General features: G+C 45.9%; 2 protein-coding genes and 1 non-coding gene across 3 annotated transcripts in view; all 3 read right to left on the bottom strand.

Annotated features, from left to right (window-relative positions):
• XRCC5 (X-ray repair cross complementing 5) overlaps positions 1-2584 on the bottom strand; it is a 91684-nt gene extending 89100 nt beyond the window's left edge. The window contains exons 1-2 of the mRNA XM_045296868.1: positions 2545-2584; positions 557-670 (exon numbers count right to left, since the gene is read on the bottom strand). Of these exons, the coding sequence (XP_045152803.1) occupies positions 557-670; positions 2545-2565 (135 nt within the window). The 5' untranslated portion in view covers positions 2566-2584. The remainder of the gene's footprint in view (positions 1-556; positions 671-2544) is intronic.
• A 13670-nt stretch (positions 2585-16254) lies between these two features.
• Positions 16255-27510, bottom strand: part of TMEM169 (transmembrane protein 169) — a 37776-nt gene continuing 26520 nt past the window's right edge. Inside the window, exons 2-3 of the mRNA XM_004701593.2 lie at positions 22604-23002; positions 16255-17872 (exon numbers count right to left, since the gene is read on the bottom strand). Of these exons, the coding sequence (XP_004701650.2) occupies positions 17250-17872; positions 22604-22898 (918 nt within the window). The 5' untranslated portion in view covers positions 22899-23002 and the 3' untranslated portion in view covers positions 16255-17249. The remainder of the gene's footprint in view (positions 17873-22603; positions 23003-27510) is intronic.
• Positions 24106-24235, bottom strand: LOC115872072. The gene has a single exon (XR_004047634.1). It is a non-coding gene; the product is annotated as a small nucleolar RNA SNORA69 (small nucleolar RNA).

The raw sequence follows: 27510 nt of genomic DNA, 5'->3' as shown, positions 1-27510 counted from the left end.
AGCCACTGTCTAACTACACCTGTCTGACAAGTCCAGATAAAACTACCAGCCAGCTGAGCCCAGCTGTCCCACAGAACTATTAGAAAGGATTAAAAAGAGAGAGCTGTTATTTTAAGACATGAAGTGTTGGCATAGTTTATTATAAGTAGAATAGGCACAAAGTTGAATGACTTTTCAGGGTAAGTAGCTAGGAGTTTGGAATCAAACGCTGTTAAACTGCCTCCAGAGATAGTACTTTTAAATCTTACGTATATTGCACAGTTTCTAATAATAATTGCAATACCCAGTGGACAAGTCAGAAGAGGAGAAGGGACAAACATCAGACTCTTAGTGATAGCTCAACTTGTTTGTGGTGTATGTAAGAAAGCTCTCCAGGCTCCCCAAAACACTGAGGCTGGTCCTGGTCAGCAAGGCTCCCCAAAACACTGAGGCTGGTCCTGGTCAGCAAGGCTCCCCAAAACACTGAGGCTGGTCCTGTTCAGCAAGCCAGAAGTTTGCTTTAGCAGGTGGAGGCAAAATGCAGTAAAAGAATGCTCAACGCCGATCTGAAACTTACCTGTCGCTGCACGAACATGGTCATCACCTTCTTGGCTTGTTCAAATGGCGACTCCTCACCAGGAGAAGAGTTACTCATGGCAAAGCCCACATCCATACATAGCACAACAGCTGCCTACAAACAATACCCCAAGAGTGTTTAAGAAAACATTAGTAACAGGGATAGGGAAAGACACAGAAGAGATATGTTCACTGCTTAGCTCACTCATAAACTTGGGACAGATATCCAGGGGACAGGTGATGTGTGGGTGTATATAAAGCGCATATATGTGGTGTCCAAATTTTCCCTATGGAGAATTCTCCTATAGCCCCTACGCTTTCTAAAAACGGAACACTTTCTAAAATAAAAAACAAACAAACAAACCACTTTTTTGCCAGAAGAGATGTATGCTCCAAGTCGCTGTTACCATTCTGACTTTAGCATTAACTCAAGGGAGCAGATCTGAACCCAGCCTGTGGGCTAGATTCAAGCCCAACCTAATGGAGTCCAACAAGCGCTGATGCATTTACTTACATGTTCTTTTAAGAATCTATTTTAAATCAGAAAACCCTAATGCAAAGACTAAAGCTCATTTGGCAAGAGCAAGTATCCCAAAAATGGCTTCAAAGGGTTTCACCGTATAGAACTTCTTGTCTGGAAGCAGAAGAATGGACTCAATAAAACTCCTCTTTGATAACCTTAAGAATCAAAACTAAAATACAAGGATACGAGGCAACACAGCAAGCTTTCATTTCTATGAGGTAGTAGTGCATGATGGATGTATGATGGAGCCCTGGTGGCAAAGGGGCTACACATTGAGCTCTTAACCACTAAGTCAGCAGTTCTAAACTACCAACTGCTTTAAGTGGGGAAAAGGAGGCTTTCTACTCCACTAAGAGTGATAGTCTCAGAACATCGTAAGAGCAGTTTCCTCTGCCTTCCAGGGAGCTGATGTGGAATTGACTTGATGACTTAGGTTTTTGTTTGGAATGTGGCTTTCAGTCCACCTGCCATAAACAGCTGCTCCACTAAAGCAACCCACTTTCCAGCAGTTCAAACCAGAGGAATACAAGGGAGGAACATTCTCACCAATCTATAAACATTTTAATTAACATTTCTCAATGGAATTAGAGTCACAATCAGCAGCTCAAATTCCAATCTTGCTTAGCTGTATACCAGGTGCTTAGTGTAAAGCTAAGTCTACCGCACACTGAAGAAACGGGTTTAATTACGGATTGGCTCCTTAGGACCGCACCTCGCCTTAGAAACCATTACAATTTTTTTTTAAGTCTGTGATTATTACTAAAGAACCTTGGTGGCGGGACGCCAACCACACGGTCAGTAGTTCAAACTTCCCAGCAGTTCTGAGTGAGACTAGGGCTATCTGTTCCCGTAAAGATTTGCATCGTTTCGGAACCCAGATAAGGTTGCTGTTGAGCCGGGATCCACTGGACGACAGTGGGTTCGGGGGTCCGTTTGTACTGTTATCACTTCTCTACGCCACGGGTTTCTCACCTGTAATAATAGTTCCTGCCTTGCGTGGCTGTTGGGAGGATTAAATGGGACAGGAATAGTTTGGATCTGTGGGTCGGATAACTTGCAGTAACTATGAAGGTAGTCAACTGCCATATGACTCCCAGAGAGTCCCTCTTTCCCTGTCTACAAGTGTGGAGGGTAGGTGCTTAGCATTGTAATCAACCCCACTGTCCGAGAGTTGAAACGCCCGGGCTCACAAGAACCGGAGCAGGTTAGGACGCAGCAAGAGCCAGAGAGCGCGGGAGCAGTGCTGGACGGACGTGGGTGGAGCCTGCGCGAGGCGCCAGTTGGAGTCCCGGGATGTCAAACCCGCCGCCACCAAGGCACCCTTCGATCCGTCCGCTCGCGACCCAGCCCGCCACCGAAGTTCTCCCCTCCCCCGCACCCCCGACTCCCTAGCATCGCCATGGTGACCCCACGACTCTTCTCAAGTCCCAGGCAAGGGCAAGGCTCAAGAGGCCAGTTCCCGCTACCTTATTCCAGGACCGTGCCATTGTACCGGTCCGCGGGCGTCTAGGACCGCCTCTTCCGGGGCGGACCACCGCCTTCCGGTTGCGCCGGAAACAGCTCGTCACTCGCGGCGCTGGGACCGTGAGCATGCGCAGATGCCCTGCGCTCCTCCACTCCAGCAGACGTACTTCCGTTTGCGACTAGGCTCACTAGACCTTGAAGCCGGAGCGCTTGTGGCGTTAGATGTATCCGAATCCAGGGAGTTCGGGAAAGACTGCCCCAGTACAACCCGTAAAAGGGAGGATAAGGAAAGACTTGGCAAAGACAGCGGTCACAGAACCAAGTCCTAAGAACAGTAATCGTTTCCTAGGCAACAGAAGTGGGCGGGGCATTCTTTGCAGAGGGAATGCCTTCTGCAAGTACAGAAGCCAGCAGGGCAGGCATCGAATAGGCCAGGGATCTAACAACACTGTCGTTTGGAGGGCTTCTCATTTGGAAGGTGATCGGTGGCGTTGATACAGAAGACCAGCCTAGAACGTAGATATTCTAGAAAACGGCCTCCTTGCAAAAGGAAACGTGGCAGAAACAAAGGAAGCGTCCACTTCCAGCCTTGTCATTTTGAGGGTGAGGGATCTGTAGAAACCGCTGTTTTCTGCATCAAAAGACCTGCAAGTTAACAGGTGACTGAAAAGGATCCGGGGTTCACAAATCTTTGACCTAACTGGAAAAATCAAATCCATCAAATGTTCTCGCTCGTTTGATCATTGGAACGGGGAGAAAGGAATATTAAAGCTAGAGTCAGCTGCCCTCCAGCGCAAGCAGACCTCGGGGGTGTTAGAGCAGAAATGTGCCCCATAGGGTTTGGGACTGAATTTTCAGAAGTAGGTCTTTCTTCCTGGGAGGCACCCTTAGGGGGCTTGGATATCCACCTTTTTAAGTAGCCAAGTGGCTGCTGACAGATGACAGAGAATTGAGTGTAAAGGGAACAGGAGGGGGAGAATCGTTAGTAGACTGTGTCTACTGGGAAGAGATTTGGGCCAGAGACCCCTGAGTCTGTTTGGCATGTGAGGGAAATAAATGTGACAGGAAAAGAGGAACTTGCGGCTGTTATTACATTGGTAGTTCCCAATGAGTCAATCCCGTCAGAATGGACAGTGTTGTTTAGTTTCATCCTCTTGGATCTGGGTAGACCTGGTGACCTGCTTTTTTTACCGGCAAAATGTGACCAATTCTGGGCCACAGCCATTAGAATATCGGGCAGATTTAGCTTTTGCTCTTTGAAACCAGTCACGATGAAGACCACCACCCTAGCCACAGGGTGGTACCACCTGAAGGATCACTGAGCGCTAGAGTGTATGCCTGGATGGTAGGTAGCACTTGAGGCTGTCTTGGGAGCGACCCTTCAGCCCCATGGGAAGGTCTCAGCATTAGAATCATCGACCAGAGATCAATGGTTTCTCGTCTAGAACTTTTCCGGAGCATCTCAGCTTTGTTCAAATTACAGAATTGCGAGCCAATGGTTGTTATATTAAGATGCCAAGTGTTGGGAGAATTTGTTATACAGTAAATAACGAACACAAGTTTTTTTGGAGGGGTTCCATTTGTTTTTTTAAGTAGTGCTGTCAGTGTAGATTATACTTTTTGGAGTGGCTGGAATAAAGGCAAGTGGCAAAGTTTCTTCACTTTGAAATTGCGATTCTGATTTCTGGAATGTGTTTGTGTTTAGCATCGCTCTGCAAGTAAACTACCTGAGTAGTGACTTCATAGTGTTCTTTAAAAGAGAAATAAGGAGGTGACATGCTCTCCCAACAAGCTGCTATGGACAACTGGGAAAATGAGTTAAAATCCTCAATTGGCTGTTTATTAGGCTGGCTTGACTAGAGAAACAAATCCAGTGACACTCATATGTATAGGAAAAAGCTTTGTATCAAGAAGTAATTATACATCATGCAAACATCCCAGTCCAGAAAAAGTCCAGAAATCCAATACTACTCCATAAATCTAATACTAGTCCCTAAGTCCCTCTTCAGACTCATGCAGCCTCATGCATGATACAGAATGCAGGAAGACCACCAGCCAATGGGGGAGAAGTTTCATGGATCCAATGGCAGTAGAAGCATCACAGGGCTGGCACAGGTCACAGCATGGCTCCAGCATTTCTCCGAGTGACTTGATAGCAGGAAGGTGAATGCAAAGAGAGGGGGAAGTTCCCAGGATCCTTATAAGAAGGCCACACCCACAAGGAGGTATCCTCAGGCTGCGACCTGATTGACAAGCTAGACTCCACCCCTACACCCTATTTATTAAGTTGACATGAAATTATGTAACTGCCATAGCTGGTTTCTCTAAAGAACTAAAACCAGTGAGATATCTTACGTATAGATATTATATGTAATATATACACATATATCAAGGAAATAACTGACACACATATAAAAATGGGTAATTCCAGTCTGGTTCAAGTCTGTCAGTCAGATATTAAGCTAGAGGCTTTTGCTGGCTCAGATAGCTTCCTAGTGATGATCCCGGAAACATGAAGACCACAGGCTGGTGGAGGCAAGTCAGGCTTGTGTTTTTCCTCACTTGCGTAGCTTCTGTGCTAATGAACCAGGAAGCAGGAAGATGACAGCCTGGTGGGGGGTGGGGGTGCAGACCTGTGATGGATGGAAGCAAGGTCAGTAAGTCAGGTCTGTGTCTGCAGAGTCAAATGAAGCCAAACTGCAGGCAACATGGCAAGCTGCTGATAACTCCCAGGCTTGGTGGGTCCATGACCCAGATACAGGATCTGGACTGGCAAGAAGTGGGGTACCTTCTCACAGACTTCTTTTCGATTGTATCAAGGCTGGGACCTGATTAAGTGGGTAGCACTCCACGCCAATTCTCCCACAACTACTTGTCTGCTCACAGTCCTCATCATGGAGTTGATTGCGTTATGTTAGACAACATCATGAGATAACCCTCGCCTAGCCAGGCTGACACAAAACCTTGCTATCAAAGGGGTAGCGGGAAATTACTTTACGGGGCTCCTTTCGCCATGATCTTCACAAATCCCACCAAAAGACTGGGCGGGACCAAGCAAATAGGGTATATCAAACTCTAACGGGATTGTTGCCATCCCACTGGGTTTAAACGGACTCATCTTAGTAGCAGGACTGCAGAATCTCACAATCATCGAGCAAGAAGAGTCAAAGATGATGTCTAAAGTTCCCTGGACTGAAACACCTCGATCCAGGAGACATCAGGACACCAGAGACACTGGAAGAGGGGGCAGAGAAGCAGTGGCAGAGGTAGCAGTGCCAAGAGCACAGAGCAGAGCTCCCAGGTCCAGGAAGTGAGTAAAGATGAGGGCCCTGGGCAGGAGGCTCCTTGGCAGAAGGGTCGCTGTGTTAGTCCTGTCAGACTAGAGAAACAAATCCAGAGACACTCATATGTTTAAAGGAAGTAGCTTTATATCAAAGAGTAATTGTACATTAAGAAAACATCCCCAAAGAGTGTAGGGGGAAGGTGGGGGCTAAAACAAACAAAAATAGAAAAAGAAAACATCCCAGTCCAGATCAAGTCCATAAGTCTGATATTAGCCCACATGTCCAATTCCAGTCCATAAGTTCTCCAGACTCACATAGCATATGCAATGATGCTGAATGCAGAAGATCACAGGACAATGGGTGAAAAGTCTTGTGGATCCACTGGTAGTGGAAGCATCCCAGTGCTCTGGCTGCCATCGGTATGGCTCCATGTGGCTTGTCAATAGGAAGACAAAGGCAGAGAGAGAGTGTGTCCCACCTCCAGGGAGGAAGACTGGACTTCCCAGAACCCTCAGGAGGCCATGCCCACACACAGGCATCATTGAGCATGACCCGATTGACAGGCTAGACTCTACCCCTTTGCTCAAGTTCACAGGAGATTATGTAACTGCCACAGTTGCCTCCAGGCATTTAACCTGGTGAACAAGGTGTACTGACCCATGGAGCTGGAGCCCAGCCATGTCCCTTTGGGTATTTATTAGCTCCACTAAAGGAGCCTTGTAACATTGCCAAAGCAGGGCAGAGGCCAAGGTCCCAGAGAGGCATGCCTGTGGGCATGGCTGAGAAGCAGCCCTCCTGACCAGAGTACTGCTATTTCTGATCCTATGAAATCCCCTAATAAACCCCAGGAGCGAAGTATTGTCTGTGAGTGCCGTGTGGCCATTGACAGATGATGTCGAGTGCCATGGGAGGAAGGGTGTTGTCAGAATCGGGTCAAAGAGCTGGAGAGGGAGGACTCTGCCCTGGGTGGATGTGGAGTTGGAGTCTCCTTCCCCCAGAGCCCCCACCCTGCCATTCATGTTGTTGTTGTTAGGTGTCTTCGAGTCAGTTCCTCTGCTTGAGCAAGCGTGATGTTCTCCTCCTGGGACATGAGATATGTTATGCCATTCTTACAGGGTACAGATATGAAATGAAGGTTTGTACTCCAAAGAGATGTAAAGAGTAATATTGTGCTACCACATTACAGTACAGTACTCCAGTAGTACATGATTCCATCAAGTGCCATTTAAAAAGTCATATAAAATGTTTGTATCCATGAAAAAAGTAATTAATTGAGGAAGAGAATGTTTTAATGTTGCCCACTAATTTTTTTAAAAGATCATTTTATTGGGGACTCTTACAGCTCTTATAACAATCCATACATCAATTGTATCAAGCATATTTGTACAATATGTTGCCATCATTATTTTCTAAACATTTATTTCTATTTGAGCCCTTGGTATCAGCTCTTCTTTTTTTTCCTCCCTCCCCCACTCCCATCCCCATGAACCCTTGATAAATTATAAATTATTATTTTCATATTTTACATCGACCGTGGTCTCCCTTCCCCCACAACGTGTTTAACACTGCAAATACTAAGCCCCGGACGGTCATTCTAAAGTGGTAGAATGACATCTTCATCTAATTATGTGGGGGATTTAGAAATGTGTGTTGCAGGAAGTCCTGGGGAACAGGGATCTGGTTCCCCTTGGACATGAACTCAGAAGAAGGGTGCTTTACCTAATGGAAATAGACAAGTTGTCCTGAGAGCATAGCTATGCCCAGCCTGGGTTTACCAGGATAGCAGGTCTTCTGAGTCATTGGAAAATATAGTCGTTCTTGATATTCACCAAGAAAATTAGGGAACTAGCCTTGATGGAATAGTGGTTATCTGCATTAAACTGCTAACCACAAGTTCGGCAGTTTGAAACCACCCGCAGCAACAAGGGAGAAAAATGGGGCTTTCTACTCCTGTAAAGATTTACAGTCTTGGGAACCCACAGGGTTTTACCTTGCCCTGCAGGATCGCTGTGAACCAGAAGTGGCTCAATGGTAGTGAGTTCGGTTTTTGGATGTGCTCATAGAATTGCTTAAGTCAAGTGTGTGTGGTATTGAACTTCCACTTTTCCCTCAAAGTTCTCTGGGTGTTTGCTAAGAGTAAATATTTGATTGCCCACCAAAGGACAACTATTTTATGAGTCCATACTATGAGGAGAAATAACAAACAAATCTAAGAGACTAATTCCCAAACAAAAGGGTAGTAAGGCTACCTGTTGGCCATAACCCATACATCAGCCCCTTATGCACACTTTAAAAGAAACACCTTGAAGGAGGAGACCTCATATTGACTGGGGTCACTCCTTCAAGAAGAGGGGAAAGGGAGTAGACCATCCACTCAATGCTGTACAACACTGAGACAAGGCAGAGACAAATCAACAGGCCTTCCACAGAAATGGGAGGAGAACCGTACTGGAAAATCTAGCTAGGACCAGGGGAGTGGAGCATCTACATTTCAGAGGAGGTATTTATATCTCTGTTGGTGGGTACGGTAGGTCAATGGGGAGGAGCAAGCTCACATCTGGAAAGGGTGCTACACAATAATTGTAGAGAACCTAAGGGGAGAATAAACCCGATCTTCTGTTCCTGGGTAGACACTAGGAATATGTTACTACCCAACCCTTAGTGCCACACCCTGGCCTAGAATGACCTTAGACACTGGCCTGACAGGCAATATAGCATCCCCCAAGGGCCACACCGGAAGGACTTAGGACTGAAATACTCTGATGGGAGAGGAAGCAAAGGTGACCACCCCAAGACTGTGGAAATGGTGGTCATTGGACCTTGGGTGGGACCCCTGGCTTAGTGGGTGTTCAATAAAAGAGGACCCAGAACCACCATGTATTTAACACCTCACTGCTCCCCTCACATTAACATGACATGTTTTCATATAATAGGCAAGGATCTGCACTTGTAAGAAATGATACAGGACATTTTCCCCTAGCATCAACACCTCCCCTATCCTTAGTGTGAACAGAGCTCAATCAATTAAGAAATCAATCTGTACAAAGCACCAACTCATGGACTGCAGCTTGCAGTTGGACTACACTCATATGAACGGCAAATCAACTGGATCTTACCTCCTAAGTCATTGCACAATTATTGATGTTATCAATGCAACCCTAGGGAGACAATTGATAATGCTTTTCTTTTTTGGCTCTTTGTTGTTATAACTGCTAAAGTAAACCAGAGTCGTTCATAACCCGTGGACAAGCAGGTGGATTCTGGTCTTTCACTTAATTCTAGCCCTGGTCCAAGAACAGTAAGTTCTTATAACATCGCTGCTCAATACTAGCCTTCATGAAGAGATCACTGAAGATAAGGGTGCTACAGCACAATGTGGTGGAAAAATAAAAGGTGGTGCCCAGCTACCAATTGAAATAGAGTCTGGGGTCTTAAAGGCTTATATTCAAACAAGCAGCCATTTTAAGTGAGACATCAACTGAGTCCACATCAAAAAAGCACACCAGTCTGTGTGATCCAAAGATGACAATAACTGTGTTCGTCCGGGTTGACAAGAGAAACAAATACAGAGAGACACTCATATGGGTGTAAGAAAGAGCTTTATATAAAGATTAATTATACATTAAGTAAACATCCCAGCCCCGTCCAGATCAAGTCTGTAAGTCTGATATTAGCCCATATGTCTGATATCAATCTATAAAGTCCTCTTCAAAATGAAATACATGCAATGATGCCAAATGCAGGGAGATCACAGGCCAGTGTGTGGGAAGTCTTGTGGATCTAGTGGCAGTGTAGACATCTCAGCGCTGGCAGGGGTCTCCATGTGGCTCCTCCAGCTCAGGGCACTAGCTTAGCTCCATGTGTCTTCTCAGCAGCAAAGTCTCTCAGGTAGTGAGACTGTGTCCTGCCTCCAGTGAATTATTTATCTGCTTACTGCCTGCAAACCAGATCATCAAGCTATGACCTGATTGACAGACTAGACTCCACCCCTTCACTAGTAATCCTCTCAAATTGACAACGGATTATGTCATACAGCAATAACAAAATCCAAATATGATGAAGGAAAAAGTATCAGAGCTTAAATTGTGAACACTCAATTCGTAGAAGGCAGTGGAGGATGGCAGAAACCCAAAATCCATCTGCAGAGTGTCTGGTCAGCACGCCTTTGTCAGATCTCCTCTAGTCACAGACAAGAGTCTCAACAGCTTTACTGCCAGACAGAGATGATTGTAAACTTAATTATGGTGGATTGAACCATGGCATAATACTATAGTTAGTTGACATCCCTCTTGACCCAACCTGAAGTTGCTCTGGGCTCAAGTATCTTTTGCTTGTTCCATGACAGAATGTTGATCATGGTCTTTTCCTTTTTAAACTTTATTTTTATCTTTATATTACGTTATCATTTTCTTATTGCCACTTTGTTTTGTTTTTTCATTGTTTCTGTTGGGTTTCACAGTTTGTGAAGCACAGGAGGAGTGGATGGGTGCACAGAGACAATAACTGATGCAATGGTTTATTGGAGATGTGGGGTGGTGGTAGAAAGGGTGGGGGGAATTGGGGAGCAAACAATGAATGCAAGCGTGGGGAGGGAGCATTAGAACTGATTGCGATGCAGTATATACAAGTCTTTAAAAGTAATTTGATAACAGAAGTGTATAAATGTGAATACTATATCAAGAAAACAGCCCACCCACCCACCCCCCAAAAAAAGAAGGAAGAAACCAAACGTGACCAGTGGTTTCCAGGGGTGAAGGAGGAAGAGTTTTTGCTTTGGGGGCATCGAGTTCATATTAATGGTAGTGGAATAATTTGGAAAAGGATATGAAAAATGGCCAAACACCACAACGAGTATAATCAATGGCACTGAATTTAAACATGTAGAACTTTTTGAATTAGAAAAAAGTTTTTCTTTTGTTTGCCTTCATTCCGTTTGATTCAGGATCCATGCCTCTAGGCTTTGTAACATGTTGGAGCCCTTCAGAAACGAATTTCATTTTCAAACCTATTTCTTCCACTAGATGGCATGCCCACCAAGGGGGAGGGGTCAACTTCAGGAGCACCCCTATGTCCAGTTTCACTTTCCACTGCCCTGTGCCCAATTGCCCCTGACCTTGTCCTGCTTTGGACCTTGACCATGGATTTCCCCATGTCCAGAAAAGTGTGACAAGTGTCGTTACAGCATTAAAAAAAAAGATGCTTAAGTGCCTGTGTGATTTGTGAAGACAGCCTCCTGAAACGGCACCTCAGTAAATCAGGGGTACAGAAAAAGTGCCAGGTCATTAGGGCACAGGGTACATATCATATTAGTACAATCACACACACAGGGGGCAGCCACCCCCTCCCTCTTGTCCTGTAGACGCCAGCTTTCACAGGGACCAGGGACGTCGGAGAGCCTCCCAGGCAGACTGAGCAGGGACAGTCAGATTGTGGTTTTATTGTCTTTGTCTTCATGGCCATTCTTCACGTCTCCATAAAAACACCAGGGACCATTGAGATCAGCTTTCAAAAATGCTGGAGGGATCTTCTTCTTCTTGTCAAATTAATAAGAGCTTAAAGCAAATCAAATTCCTCAAGGGCAAAGTCCAGGACCACACAGCAGGGTGTGGGCGTGTGGAGGAGCCTGCTGCTTAGAGTCACAGCAGTTGCTACAACAGCTGATTTCTGAAGCACCAGCTGCACGCCAGCCCCTGGAGGGCCTGGGAAGACGGCAGGAGCCATCCTGTCGAACAGCTGTTCTCAACCTGTGGGTCCCGACCCCTTTGGGGGTCAAACGACCCTTTCACAGGGGTCACCGAATACATCATGCATTGCAGACATTTACATGAAGATTCATAACTAGCAAAATGACAGTGATGAAGTAGCAAGGAAAATAATTTTATGGTCGGGGTCACCACAACATAAGGAACTGTATGAAAGGGTCAGGCCCTATGAAGGTGGAGAGGCAGGACTGTAGAAGCTTCATTTTAAGAAAAGTCAGGTGAGGTTTGGAGTAAAGCTGCCCCAAACAACACAGGACTAAATCGAGCTCCTTTGTGAAGAGCTGGACTGCTAACCACAAGGTCAGCAGTTCAACCCCCTCAACCACTCCTCAGGAGAAAGAAGAGGCTAGCTGCTCCCATGAAGATTTGTAGTCTCAACAACAACAACAACAAAAAGAAAATAGTTCCAGGTCTGTTTGTTGACCTTTAGGAGTGTTTTGCAGTAGAATCTGATAGGGTGCCACACCCAGGCCCCAAAGTCTAATTTTGGTATTCCCTGGGGACTTCATTGCTTTGCTCCCCTTGCTGCTCTTTTGCAAACCCTTAACATTGCTCCCCAGTGTGGTGGGGTTGGATGGGGCACATTCCCAAACTATGCCTCCAGTGTTGTCTCTCGTAGAGATCTGGGTCAGTGAGCGACGTCTTGTCTCCGGGTGGGTCCAGCCCTATCGTCCTCTCTGTGCATTGGCTGCTCTGAGCAGGAATATCATTCTCAGGGCTTGGTGGGCCAGGATTTGTTCCACTCTCTCTCCTTCCCTCTTCATTTGCTCCCGTGTGCTCTGATCAGTCATGCCCCTCTCCCTGAGCTGTAGCTTCAGTGCTGTACTCTGAAGTGCCTTCTTCTTGGAGAGGAGGGGCAGTGTCCACATATCCCAGCTATTTTTTTCCATTGGTTTTGTTGTTGTTGTTTGTTTTTGTTGTTTTGTTTTGTTCTGCCTTGTTTTTGTGCTTATTATTGTCTCTGCATGTCTATTTAGATAAGGTAGGTGGGATAAACAATCGGGAGAAGAAAACAACGGTTTTAGGGGTGGGGGACGATGGAAGGGAGGCAGGGGAAAGGAAGTGGGTGTTAACAAACCCAGGGACAAGGGAACAACAAGTGATCTAAAATCGATGGCGAGGAGGCCTGGTGAGGTTTGATCAAAGGCAATGTGACTGGAAGGAATTACTGAAACCTGAATGAAGGCTGAACATGATAGTGGGATAAGAGGAAAGTAAAAGGAAACAGAAGAAAGAACTAGGAGGCAAAGGACATTTATGAAGTCTAAATATAGGCATGTACATATGTAAATATATATATAACAATGGAGAAATAGATCTATGTACCCAATTTAGAGGCTTAGTATTAAGGTAGCAGATGGACATTGGGCCTCTACTCAAGTACTCCCTCAATGCAAGAACACTTTGTTCTATTAAACTAGCATTCCATGATGCTCTCCTTCCCGACAGGATCATTGAAGACAAAGTGGGTGCATAAGCAAATGTGGTGAAGAAAGCTGATGGTGCCCAACTATCAAAAGATATAACGTCTGGGGTCTTAAAGGCATGAAGATAAACAAGCGACCATCTAGCTGAGAAGCAACAAAACCCACATGGAAGAAGCACACCAGAATGTGTGGTCACAAGGTGTCAACAGGAGCAGGTAACAGGCATCAAAAACCCAGAATGAAAAATCGTATCATTGTGAATGACAGGGAGTACGGAGTGGAGACCCAAAGCCCATCTGTAGACAACTGGACATCCCCTTACAAAAGGGACGCGGGGAGGAGACGAGCCAGTCAGGGTACAGTGTAGCATAGATGAAACATACAACTTTCCTCTAGTTCTTTAATGCTTCCTCCGCCCACCCCACCCCCACCCCACTATCATGACCCCAATTCTACCTTACAAATCTGGCTAGACCAGAGCATGTACACGGGTACAGACAAGAGCTGAAACACAAGGAATTCAGGACAGATCAATCCCTCAGGACCAATATTGAGAATAGCCATACCAGGAGAGGAAGGGGAAGGTGGGGGAAGATAGAGGGAACTGATTACAATGAACTACCTATAACCCCCTCCCAGGGGAATGGGTAACAGAAAAGTGGGTGAAGGGGTATATTGGTCAGTGAAAGACATGAAAAAATAATAATTTATAAATCATCAAGGGTTCACGAGGGAGGGAGGGTATGGGAAGGAAGGGGAAAAATGAGGAGCTGATACCAAGGGCTCAGGTAGAAAGAAAATGTTTTGAACATAATGGTGGAAACAAATGTACAAATGTGCTTGACACACTGTATGTATGTATGTATGTATGTATGTATGTATGTATGTATGTATGTATTGTGATGAGAACTATATGAGCCCCAATAAAATGATAAAAAAATATTTATGGTCTCCCCATCCCAGAGCACCAAGCCTTGAGGGCAATACACTGGCAGGGAGCAGCAAACTAACAGAGAGGATGACAGGACTGGGGCTGGGCCCAAGCTGAGCTATGTTGACCCCCTCCTCAGAAGAATGTAATTCAGAGGACAGCACTGAAGATATAGCCCCGGGGAGAGAGGCAGGTCTGTCCAGACCACATGGAATTAACTAAGGGTGGGGTTGAGACGGTGGAGGAGGGTGGAGAGAAAGGGAGTGGACCACATTATGGTCCACAAAACCCCAGGGGATGGCATCCCTGTTCAGAGCAGCCAATGCACAGAGAGGACTGTAGGGCTGGCCCCACTATGAGACATGACGTCCCCTCTCCGAACCATAGCTCTACAGGGGACATCACTGGAGACATGGTGCAGAGAGTGTGCTCGATCTGCCCCACTCACAGTGGGGCAAAAGATGAAGGGAGTGCAATGGGGCAGTAAGGGGAGCAAAGAAACCCAGTCCCTGAGGAATCCTGAAAACAGACTCTGACTCACGGGACAGGTCTTGGCACCTCATCAGACTTGATCGGAAAGTATACATAAGGGTTAAAACACACACCTGGAACTATCTATCAGTTTTTTCTTTTTCGTTCCGTTTTTGTTTGATTTTCTTTTTCTTTCGCCCTATGTCTAGTTAAATAAGATACGCCAGACAAACAATCCCGCGTAGCAAGCAATGGGACTGATGGTCCTGGGGGGACATGGGAGAGGAGGAGGGCAGGGAAGTGGGGTGGAGAGGCAACAAACTCAGGGATAAGGTAACAACAAGAAATGTAGAATTGATGGTGAGGAGGGCGTATAATGCCAGGTGGAGTTCAAGTGTAATGTATCTGAGAGGAGTTACTGAGAGCTGAATGGAGGGTGAGCATGATAGTGGGATAGAAGGTGAGAGGAAATAGAGGAAATAACTAGAAGGCAAAAGCTATATATAGAGGTATAGCTATAGGCATGTATATATGTTAATTTATAACAAAAGGGATAGAGGCCAATGTACATATGTTTATATGTTAAGTATTAAGATAGCAGGCGGACATTGGGTCTCTACTCAAGTCCTCCCTAAACACAAGAACACTTTGTTCTAATAACCTGGCACTCTTTGATACTCACTTTCCCGACAGGATCATTGAAGACAAATGGGTGCATGACCAAATGTGGTGAAGAAAGCGGATAGTGCCCGGCTATCAAAAATTGTAGCATCTGGGGTCTTAAAGGATTGAAGTTAAACAAGCAGCCATCTAGCAGGGAAGCAAAGAAGCCCATATGGAAAAAGCACACCAGCCTGTGTGATCATGAGGTGTTGACAGAATAGGTATCAGGTATCAAAAGATCCAAAACAAACCATTATATCCATGTGAAAGAGGGGGGTTGGAGTGGAGACCCAAACCCCTTCTGTAGACAATTGACACCCCCTCACTGAAGGGTTACAAGAAAGAAATGATTCAACCAGGGTGCAGTATAGCACCAATGAACCACACAGCATTCCTCTAGTTTCTGAATACCCCCCTCCCTACACACACACACTATCATGGCTTAGTTGTACCTTACAAATCCAGCTAGACCGGAGAACACACATTGGTACAGATAAGAGTTCTCCACACATGGAATTCAGGGCATATAAACCCCTCAGGAACAGTAGTGAGAGTAGCAATATCATGACAGTAAGGGGATGGTAGGGGCAGGTGGGGAGGGGGAGAAAGATTGGACATATAGCCCCCCACCACAGGGCGATGAATAACAGAATGTGGGAGAAGGGGGATAATGCACAGTGTAAGACATGAAAGAATGGTAATAATATAGAATTGATCAAGGGTTCACCAGGGTGGGAGGGTGGTGGAGGGAGGGGGAAAAGGGGGCTGATATCAAGGGCTCAAGTAGAAAGAAAATGTTTTGGAAATGTTGATGGCAGCATAGTGTGCATAATACCATTCAATAATGGATTGTTATATGTAAAAGCCCCCACCACCACCCAATAAGATGATTAAAAAACAACCACAACAAAGATCTGTAGTCTCAGAAAACCTCTGTAGGGTCTCCATGAGCGGGAATGGACTGGGCCGGCAGGGGGGTCAGGTTATCCTGGGGGAGGTTTGGCCAAGGCAATCCCTCCTTCACAATCTGTAGCTCGGGCTAAGTCTCAGCACCCCCCTCCCGACTCCCACTAGGAAAACGCTGGGGGCTCCTGTTATGCAACTACCTTCTCTTGTCCTTTTGGCCTTTTCCCAAAACAAACCAGACCTGAAGCTGCATGACACGACCACGTTAAACTGTGAAATACACAAAATTCTTCTTAGCCGATATGGGTGTATAGATTACTGTCCAAGATTACGGTCAAAATCAATCAGTCAAGCCACATGAACTGTTTAGAGTTCTAAATGTATTAAAAAAAAAAAACCCATAGTGAGGCGCAGGCTTGGGAATAGTCTTCCTTTTTCGCTCACATGAACACAACTTCAATATTTAGCCAGGAATCTGGCTGTGCGACCCAGCCTCTTTTAAACCTGAGGCGATGTCACCAAGATCTGGCCTAGAAGATATAGAGAGTGTTGAGTGGGACTTCTGAGAACTCTTCTTACAAGGGAAGGGTGTTCTCTCCAGCCCCTTCCGCTATTCTGCTGCCAGAAACACCAATGTGATGGGTGGAGACACAGTCAGACCCTGGAGCATTAAGGTTCAGGATGAGAGGAGCCACATCCTACATTAGAAGAGGCTTGAGGTTCTGATAACTCCGTAGGTGCCAGTCTTCTCTATGAGAAAAAAAATACAGTTCTATCTTACCTAAACCACTGGTATTTTAGGTTCTTCACAATATAGAGTTCTATCTAAATCTCAGTGCTACAGTCTACATTTTGCTGCTTAAACCTTTCATTCCTTCTCGATGATCTCATTGGTGGCCTTGATCTCCCTGAGCCTCCTGATTCCCCCTGTCACATTGGTTACATACTTTCTTGGGTTCCAGGAAACAAGAATTCTTCCAGGCTCCTGAACTGCTACTACTGGGCTCCTGTTTGGATTCAAGGGTCACTTCAAGCAGGAAATAAGTGTTCACTAGGTGCAATGCTTTCGCACAAGTTCCTTATCTGTCCCCTGCCCTCCTGGAATCATCTTGAGATGTTTGAATAGATCCATGTTGTCTAGGCTTTTCCAGAAGAACAGTGAGGTGGGGTGGGGAGGGGTAGAAGGTTTAAGAAGAATCGTCTGGAATTAGAAGATTCTATCTAGACAACGGGAGCCAGAGAAGAGCGGACACTGTCTAGAGTTTAAACAGTGGAGGTTTCTACCTCCTGGGTTGCATCCTTGTTGGAAAGGTTGCCTGAGATGTTGTCAGATTCTAGCAGCTCCACAATGCTGTAGGGAGAGCAGTCCTCCAGATCCAGCTTGCTGCAGAGCCAACCACAAAATCCTTTCTCCATGTCCCGAGCCGCGTGCCACCAGGCTCCCCAGGACCAGGAGAGCTGCACCACAGCAGCATAGAGGCCCAGGGAAGAGGCCATGGCCATGATGAGTACTGGGTAGAAGAGAACGAGGCAGGGGCAATAGGAAATCTTGTGCCAGAAGGTCCTCTCCTCGTTGTACACAAGGAAGATGTTATACCAGGTGATGGTGCCGTAATAGAACGAGACAATGAAAGAGAGGACGAAGACCACTGGCAGGCAGACCAGTGTCCAGAGGACCACATGAGGCCCACGGTCGGCTCCCAGGGCACAGACCTTCCTTCCTTCAGGGGTGGTTTCCCTCGATGATTCTTTTGGCTTGGTCAATTCCTGTAGCTCCTTCTCTGTCAGTGTGACGTGGATATCCACCATCTGACCCTTTTTCTTCCCTCGTGTGATGGTCCCAGTTAAGGTGACGTAGCGGCTGTCCAAGGGCATGTTCCACATACCTACAGGGCACAGAGGAGGTGAAAATCAAGATCAGAAAAGAGACCCTGGCATGTACAAATGTGCTTGACACAATGGATGGATGGATGGCTTGTGATAAGACTCGTATGAGCCCCCAATAAAATGATTTTAAAAAGAAAGAAAGAAAGAAAAAGAGACGTGGCATCCGTGTCACCCCCGGAGATTGGAGTGGAGGATGAGGATGTCTGTCCTCTTGCACGATGCCCGCCACAGCACCCAGGAGAAGTCAATGACTTTGGTGACGGAATGCGCCTCCTTCAGAAGGCCCCTGGCTCTATTTCTCCCCTCCGGTGGATTCTCACACATCTGGCCTCTGATAAAACTATGAAGTGCGTTAAGTTTGTCTTTCATACCTTCTCTCTGCCTTTCTGGGCCTCCTTCATGTCAGGGTCTCTGTGATGTGGAAGTACGTAGGGAGACAAGTTTCAACCCTTTTCAAAGCATCTATACTCTTGGGGTGGGTGTTATCCACCATACACATAATACAAGCATGTAGCCATTTATACCTACATAACATATGTACCATAGAGTGGCTATGGCCGGCATCCACTTGATGGCAAGGAGTTTGGGTTAACATACATACATAACCATACACATATGCACATAAATATATTTATATCCAACATGCACACAGATTATGAATCCAGGGCAAGATTCCATCTGGAAGCCCCGAAAAGCTGTGTACCGCACCCACTCACTTTGTTCCCTGTAACAAGACAAGAGTAGCAGTGGAGGCAATTCACCAACTCCACAATTGGGAAGAAAGAGTTTATTTTTCAGAAGGTGGCCCCAGTGAGGAGACCAACAACCAAAGCAGCATCCTGCTGGGGTCTTGTTGGAAATCAGAGTCCATAGACAATACAGACTTTTTGCTTCAGAATTCCCACCCTGGGGAGTCACATACTTTACATAAACTTTATGTAAAGTCAGATGCTTTACATAAACTCGGGTTTCAGGATAACCACAGGAAACAATTGTTGACTTTGAGCAAGTAAACAGAGCCACTGGGTCTATAAGTCTTTGACCATTCTCAGGATGTTTCTGTTAAGAAAAGACTCAGGGTTATCTGGCCCTTCAGAGACACAAGTCTGTTGGCCTCTGAGCAATGTTGTAACTTGGAAAAAGTTCATACAGACTGCATGAAGTCAAGTATCTTAGGCTAACTGCGTTGAGTAAAGTAATTTGGGCTACATCTTCTCATGTCTGTCTCATATGTCCATAGGCCTGTGGACATCATAGCTGACATACCCAAATATTTTATACACATACACACACCACCACCACCACCACCACCACCACCACCGCCGCCACATTGACCAAACAGCTATCCATTGGCTGCTCTGGAAGCGAGTGAAGGTGGAGATATGAAGACAGACAATTCCATGGTCCTTGGCATACAAAAAGGTGGTCTAGTAGTTAAATTGTGTGTGTGTGTGTGTGTGTGTGTGTGTGTTGGGTGCCCAGTGGGGGTAGACAGGCTCTAGGCAGATACCTGTCCTGGGCCTTGGAAACTCCTTGCCCTATGCATTGGAGAAGGGCTAGAGCTGAGCCATCCAAAGAGCAGGACTAGGAGAGTTGGCCGTCTTTGCCGAGATGTAGCGGTTATACTATTCCCCAAGCCCAACGTTTCAATCTCCCTCATCTCAGTAAACGATACCACCCGTGTTAGTCTGGGTTGACTAGAGAAATAAATTCATAGACACTCATGCGTGTACAAAAAAGAGTTTTATATACAAGAGCAGTTGAATATTGAGAAAACATCCCAGCCCAGTCCAGATCAAGCCCATCAGTCCGATATTAGCCCATATGTCCGATACCAATCTATAAAGTCCTCTTCAGACTCACAAAACACATGCAATGATGCCGAATGCAGAAGATCACAGGCCAGTTGGTGGAAGGTCTTATGTTTCCAGTGACAGTGCGAGCATCTCAGCACTGGCAGGGGTCTCCAACTGGTTCCGCCGGCTCCAGAGCTCTAGCGTAGCTCCATGTGCCTTGTCAATGGAGATGTTTCCCAGGGAGTGGGCCTGTGTCCCGCCTCCAGCAAGCTATTTATCTCCTTAGCACCTCCACATGAGGTCATCAAGTTCTGACCTGATTGACAGCCTGAACTGCACCCCTTCCCCATAAGTCTCAAATCGGTAACTACCACACCACCTTCTATCCTTTCCATTACTCATGTCATCATTGATCCTTCACCCGCAATGTCCAATCTATCAGCAAGTTCTAAATGACACTCTGGATCCATCCACCTCTCTGTAGCTGTCCCACTAGTCCTAGTTTCTACGTTCATGTCATTGTGCTTGCAGTGCTGCAATAGTCTCCCATCGGTTTGATTGTACCCCATTCTTCACAGAGGAGGCAAAGTGATCTTAAAAAAAAAAACTCTAAGTGAGATAAAGGGACTCTTCTAGTTCCGCATCCTCCATGGATGTTCCCTTGCACTCCTAACAAGCTCAAAGCTTCTTATTACAATTTATGAGGCCCAACATGGTCTACATATTGATCTGAGCCATACAAGGGCCAACCACGGCCCATCTTTCGGACTTCCTCTCACCCTCTTCCTGTGATTGCCTACTCGCTGTTACTGTTGTCGTGTGCTATTGAGTTGACCCCACCTCACCGGACAGAAGAGAATTGTCCTGTGGGTTTCCTAGCCTACTGTCTTTATGGAAACAGATTATCCGCTCTTTCTTTTCTTGCATGGAGCAACTAATGGGTTCAAGCCACTGACCTTTCCGATCATAGTTGAGCATTTAACCATTGTGCCACCAGGGCTGCCCATACTCTGCTGCTATGAAGCTGGTTCCAACCCATGGTGACCCTCTGAGCAACAGAAGGAGACTCTGCATGGTGCTGCGTCATCCTCAAAATTGTTCCGATGCCTGAGCCCATTGTTGCAGCCTCGGTTCAACCCATGTCGTTGAGGGCCTGCCTCTTTTTCGCTGCCCCTCTACTTTATCGGGCATGGTGTCCTTCTCCCAGGGATTGGTCTCTCCTGACCATATGTCCAAAGTGTGTAAGATGAAGTCTCACCATCCTTGCCTCTAAGGAGAACTCTGGCCCTACTTCCCAGACAGGTGTTTGTCCATGTATCAGGTCATGGTATTTTCAATATTCTTCGGCGGTCACACAGAATAATTGTATTCCATAAATGGGCCAAGGTTACTCTTATCTCCAAAGCCTCACCTCTGCTGTCTGCCCTTATGAAAATGCTCTGCCAAGACCTCTTCATGGCTGGCTCCTTCAGATCACCTGAAACATCCCTCTTCAGAGAGGCCTTCCGTTATCTGCCAATCTCTCCCTCTGGACGTTCCATCATCATCATGGTTTTATTTTCTTTGTAACACTCACCACTACCTGAAATGATCACAGTTTGTGACTCTATCCCCCTGACCCAAAGATAAGCTGCATGGAACCAGGGACACTACCTCTCGTTCTCACTGCAGGCATCTGTTAGAGACCCATCGATTTGCGCAAATCAATCGATTTCACCTGTTTCTTGCTGCAGAGTAATCCCGCATAAGCACCCTCTTCAGTTTCCTTCGCAGCAGCAAACATGCTTGTACCCACCTCCTGATGCTCATGGGCATAGATTCCCTGTGGTAGATGGGAAATAGGCAACTGAATTTCTGAATTTTAAGCCAAATTGATCCACTTCCCTCCAGAGTGGCTTACACCTCCCCCTGAGTGTATGGGGGGGCCTTCACTTCCTCGCATGGATGCTCTCATGTTTTCACTATTTTAGAATCTGAACTCCTCACTGTTGCTATAACTTGCATTTTCCTAGTCATTCTTGAAGTAACTAGTACTGTTTCGTGGTTAATAGCCAACAGGGTTGGTTTGTCTTATTTTTGTGCATAGACAGCCCCATCCATTACGCTAGGAGCTCCCAAAATGTGGAGATCACGTCCACATCATGCAGCATAGAACATAGTAGGTGCTTAGAAAATACTGTCAGATGAATGAGTGCATACTCTGCAGCACTGTGAGCATAAGGGTCAGCAAGAAGAGCCCTGGTGGGGTAGTGGGTAAGCATTGGGCTGCAATCCACATGGTCAGCAGTTCAGGACCACCCGCATCTCTGCAGGAGAAAGACTACTCGGGTCAAGCGTTGGGGTCTAAAAACCCACAGGGGTCACTATGACTCAGCAGTGAGTAGCTGGCAGTGAGTTTGGGCTTTTTAAAGAAGACCCAGGCTGGGCTCTGTGCCTATCTCTACCCTTGTGGTGTACGCAGCACACTTCCTCACGTGTCATCTCAGAAGCTCGTCAGGATCAAGAGATTCCTGGCCAAGAACCCGAAGCAGCACTGCCCTAGCCCTTGATGGACTGGAATGAAAACAGATCATAACATCAGGCACAGCGCCAGGAGGAGGCCCTGGAGAAGGACCAAGCCGGGCTGTAAGGAGTTGCACATCTAAAAGCTCTATCAAGCTCATTTGCATTTCACCACACCAAGCGGAAAAGGTTGCCATTACCTGAGAAATTTGACTTTTTTTTTGCTTTTATGCTTTCATCATAATAGATGGATTTGGTAATAAATAGGTGGGACTTCATTATTTCAAAGAAAAGAAGAACTATATCAGTGAGGGAATGCCTGCCTATCATCAGAGACATTCTTATCTAGTTTTCTTCCCATGGCTATGCGCTCATGGCCACAGAGACTTCCATCACCATCGGCTGTGCTTACGCTCACGGCCAGAGACTCACCATCATCTGCGGGATCGTCTAGAAAGTCATCTCCCTCCTCTTCTTTAGGCCGCTCTCCACCTTCCAATTCCTCTGGATCCTCTTCCGTCTTCTCGTTATCCGACCGGTAAATTATGATAGATTCTGGGCGGGACTCTTTCTTCTTCCTTTTCCTGTGACTAATGGTAGAGTCCCCATCCAGGGCCAAGGCAGCAGCCATAGCCTTCCTCAAGGTGCCCTGCTGGGAGCTTGGGAGCTGGCTCTCCCCTCCCACAATTGCTGGCTCTTCCATCCCCATCCCCACAGCAATCTCCATCTTGGAAAGGGTCCAGTTTGCTTGAGACAAATTCACAACCCACACGTCTCAGAGTCTCTTTATTGGAGGGGGTGAGGCAAAGAAGTCTCCAGGATACGTTGTACCTGAAAGGGGGAAAATCAAAGCCATCAACAGTAAGCAAATAGAGTGAGCAAGAGAGGGCCATGGTGGGAAATGACCTGTGATGTGGCCGAAGTCTTCTCTCCTTATTTCTCTCGACACTTTATCCTTGGAGTGCTGTCGCAAACTCTGTTACGAGAATGAACTGTTGTGATCACGCGGTACTCCTACTAGCGGCGGTCATATTTTTGCCATGCATGCATACAAGGTCACTATGAGTCAAGCAGACTTGATGGCAGTGAGTTAGACACTAATGTAACGTGAACCATCAACCTTGTGGGAGAATGTGAAGTACAGGGGAATTGGGTGGGAGAGTGCTCTAGAGCAGTGGTTCTCAACCTGTGGGTCTTGACCCCTTTGCTGGTTGAACAACCCTTTCGCAGGGGTCGCCCGATTCATAACAGTAGCAAAATTACAGTGATGAAGTAGCGACGAAAATAATTTTATCATGGTGGGGGTCACCACCACATGAGGAACTGTATGAAAGGGTCGCGGCATTAGGAAGGTTGAGAACCACTGCTCTAGAGTGACGGAAGGAAGTCCTTCTCATAACTCCCACCAAGAGCAGAGGCAGAGGATTAGGACCAGTACGCCAGGCCTTGGGCTGTGCCATCACATCTTGTAACTGTATGCGAACAGATGACTGCAACTCTGAGCAAGCCGTCTGCTTGAATTGACTTGTGTCTCCCAAAATATACATCATCAACTCACTATCCCTGTGCTTTTCATTCAATTTGCGAAGACGGTTTTCTTTGTCATGTTAATGAGTCAGTATTACTGTAGGGTGTATCTTTTTTTCTTTTTTCTTTTGTTTTTTCAGGGATACAGTTCCTAAGACAGCCCTGACCTCCATTTAGCTGCTAGCCTTCATCACACTTTGCCTTTTGGAGAACCGCTAACACAGCCTGGATTCATTCACCAGACACAGGGCCATGTATTCTACACACCCCCCCCCTTTTCCTTTCTAGAAGACAGCAAAATGGCAAGAACAGGACAACTGAAGTTCCCAGCCAATTTTCATATAGCTCAAGATCCCCCACCCCCATTCCCAGAGCAATAGCGTGGCCAGGAGCTACAATCAAGTCATAATTGTATGTGATAATCGATCATGATCTCACCCGAGGAGGCAAAACCAGGCCGGCCAACATGGCTATTTCTTTCAGCAGGACAATGGCAGTACTTCCACAAACTAAAGCACTGCAATTACAGCCTGCTTTGTAGGGTGTGTCTTAAATCAATCACTTTTGATATATAAATGAGCAAGCTGCAAGAAAGCAGAGATGGGTCAAGGCAGATGCCCCAGCATAGGAGACTTCCACGGAGACAAGAAGCAGAAATTACAGAGTCAAGGGCATTCCACAGAGCCAACAGAGCAAGCTTCCCTCTCTAGCAGGTACCCTGGATTCAGACTTCTTTCTAGCCTAAACTGAGTAAATAGATGTCCCACACTGGAGGTATTTCTGTTATACCAGCTCTCGATTACTAAGGTGCCAACCATTTCTATCTTTGTATTCTGCAAAGGCCTTGACCTTGAGACTATCCCACCTAAATTACAAAACAGCTCAAGAAGCACCTACCAGATTAACACATGTCCTAATCAAGACAGGAGAGCATTAAAATAGTTAAGTATACGGTAGTTTGGGGTCAACACTCATTGTACACCCTTAAGGCAGGAGATCTGAACCACAGTTCAAGGCCAGCTCCAAGTTCTAGGGATAATAGTCATCTGCTTCTTCTCATACTAGGGACTTTCAGCTTTAAGTCCAAGGGCTATAGGTGAGTATGTGATAAAGCTCAATCTACTTAGTGGGGTTTCCACATCGAGTCCTTTTAGTGTGACCAATGAAGGATGTTGTGTGCTTTGAAAGAACAGAGTCTAAAGTTCCAGTAGTCTACAGCACACGGCCTGGGTCCCCAAGAACTACATAGAAACTAGGTCGAAAGTGTTCAAGTAGGAACAGAGTACCATTCTCCCTTTGGGTTGTTTATTTGAATCACATAACATTTATTTACAATGAATTTTTAGAACATTGTTAGTGTCTTATATTTATAATCTCCTTTGTTTCAAGTGTTAAGTCTTAAGTCTTAGAAAAATGTTTAAAGAGCCTGGCCTAATCACAGTGATTAAACATTTTGAGACACGTTTTTTGAACCTGTCTCTGTGCTGGATAAACAAACAAACAAAACCCAAATTCATGGGCATCAAGTGGATGCCAACTTATACCGACCCAATAGGACAGGGTAGAACCTCCCTGGTGTGCTTGCAAGATTGTAACTGTTACAGGAGTAGAAAGCCTCATCTTTCTACCTGCGTGCTCCACCCCCACCTCCCATCCCTGCCCCACCACTACCCCCTCTTGTCTTTGGGTTCTTATAAGTGTTGTTAAGCATTTTTTGGCTTAAGTTAAGGTTGCTCCTCCCTGTTTCCCTACTGGCAGAAATGTAATTGCCTACTCTGAGACATACATGCCCCCTCTTCCCACTTGACTTGAATGTCCAGTAAGGGTTCCTTATCACTCTGGTAGGAGGGTCTGTTGGTTTGTGGTGACCTTAGCACAGTTTTGTATGGCAGCAACTGAATGATCGTCTCCCTCTTCCCACATCTTGAAAAACTGACCCGAACTGCAGTGAGACCTCTTCTGTTGAAGTGGTTTTTAGAGGGTTTACAGAGGGGGTGATCTATGGTTCCTAGCCGCTAGACAGGGTCTCTATCTCATTGCTTGGCAGACCAGATTTGAAGAGTACATACCCTGGGGCAGGAGCCTGCCTTCGTCTTGGTGCTTATTCAATATTTGCCCTTTTATGATTGGCTAACTTTCATTCGGCACAATGGTTTCCAGGTCCCTCCATGTCCTGCAGTGCTTCACGGTTCCATTGCTGTTTTAAAGGGAGGTGTGTATGGACCAGAGTTTCTTTATCCGTTCTTCTACTGATGGGCATTTGGGCTGTTTCCAGCTTCTTACTCTTGTGAGCTGTGCTGCAAGGAACATGGGGGAGCATGCATCTGTCCATGTTCGTCTCGTATTTCTGTGGGGTATATGGCCAGCAGAGGGATTGTTGGGTCAGATGGTATTTCTGTTGCCAGTTGTTTTAGGTATACCACGTTTCTTTCCACAATAGTTGTACATACTTACACGCCCATCAGCAGTTGTGTTCATCTGGGTGGGTACTTTAGAGCAGCAAATCCACAGAAACTCATGTATAAGAGAGAGTTTTATATAAAGGCTAAGTGCACATCAAGAAAACATCCCAACCCAGTGCTGCCCAAGCCCACAAGTCCAACATTAACCCATATGTCCAACACCAATCCACAAAGTCCTCCTCCATTTCACAAAACACACGCAATGTTGCTGACTGCAGGAGGAAAGCTGAGTCAGTGAATGTGTAAACATCTCAGTGCTGGCAGGGGTCTCCACACGGCTGCTCCAGCACGCAGGGCTGCGTCAGGGTAGGTCCATGGCCACAGGTCCATGGCCATCTCCTCAGGGATGTCTTGCAGGAAGTGAGCCTTGCCAGCTGAAGCAGAGAACTGGCTAAGGCAGCTGCACCCTGTTCTGCCCATTACAAAACATGAGACCCAAGAACTCAAAAGGCGAGGCTCTCTGAGCCATTTATCCCTCTGTCCTTTAATTAACCCCACATGTGTTGATTGGCCAGGTTGTCACAATATACTAACTACCTCAGCAGTGTATAGGAGTTGCAATCAGTCTGCATCTGCACCCTCTCCAGCATTTGTTGTTCTGTGTTTTATTTTGATTCGGGCTATCATTATAGGTATAAGATGATATCTCATTGTGTTGGTTTGCATCTCTTGGATGGATAGTGATCTTGAGCATTTCCTCGTGTGGTTATAGCTATTCAAATGCTGCCCTTTTTTGCATCATCTATTCATGTCCTTTGCCCACCTTTTAATTGAATTACTTGTTAATTTCTTATTAAGGTGTTATGAATTTTATAGATTTCACTAATTAGTCCCTTGTCCATTTTGCCATTGCTAAAGATTTTTTTCCCAATCTGTGGATTCTCATTTTACTTGTTTAATGAAGTCTTTTGATGTGCATAAATGTTTGTTTTGTTTTTAATAATTCCCAGTCATCTATTTTGTCTTTCACAGTGTGTGTTTCCTTTATTATATTTGGTAATCTGTGTAGGCCCTGCAATAGGGGCCTTAGTTTGCCCCAATTTTCTCATCGATAAACCTGATAGCTCTGGGGTTTACATTTGGCTTCTAATCTATCTTGAGTTCTTTTTGTGCATGGGGCTAGGTATGAGTCCTTGTTCACTCTTGTGCTGGTGGAGATACAATTTTTCCAGTGCCATTTGTTAAAGAGGTTGTCCTTTTCCCATTCAAGGCTTTGTTGTTTTTGTTGAAAAGCAGTTGCCTGCAGCTGTCAAGAACAGATCTGATGCAATGAGCACTAATGAAGACGTCTTGCTGAGAGGACATCCAGAACATCGTTCATGAAGAAAGTGGAAGGTCATTAAAAAGGAA

Source organism: Echinops telfairi, unplaced genomic scaffold, assembly GCF_000313985.2.
Source record: "Echinops telfairi isolate 266 unplaced genomic scaffold, ASM31398v2 ScPeMD7_3;HRSCAF=10, whole genome shotgun sequence".
NCBI classification, from domain to species: Eukaryota; Metazoa; Chordata; class Mammalia; order Afrosoricida; family Tenrecidae; genus Echinops; species Echinops telfairi.
Note: the sequence above shows the minus strand (reverse complement) of the source record. Positions and strands in the feature narration are given on the sequence as shown.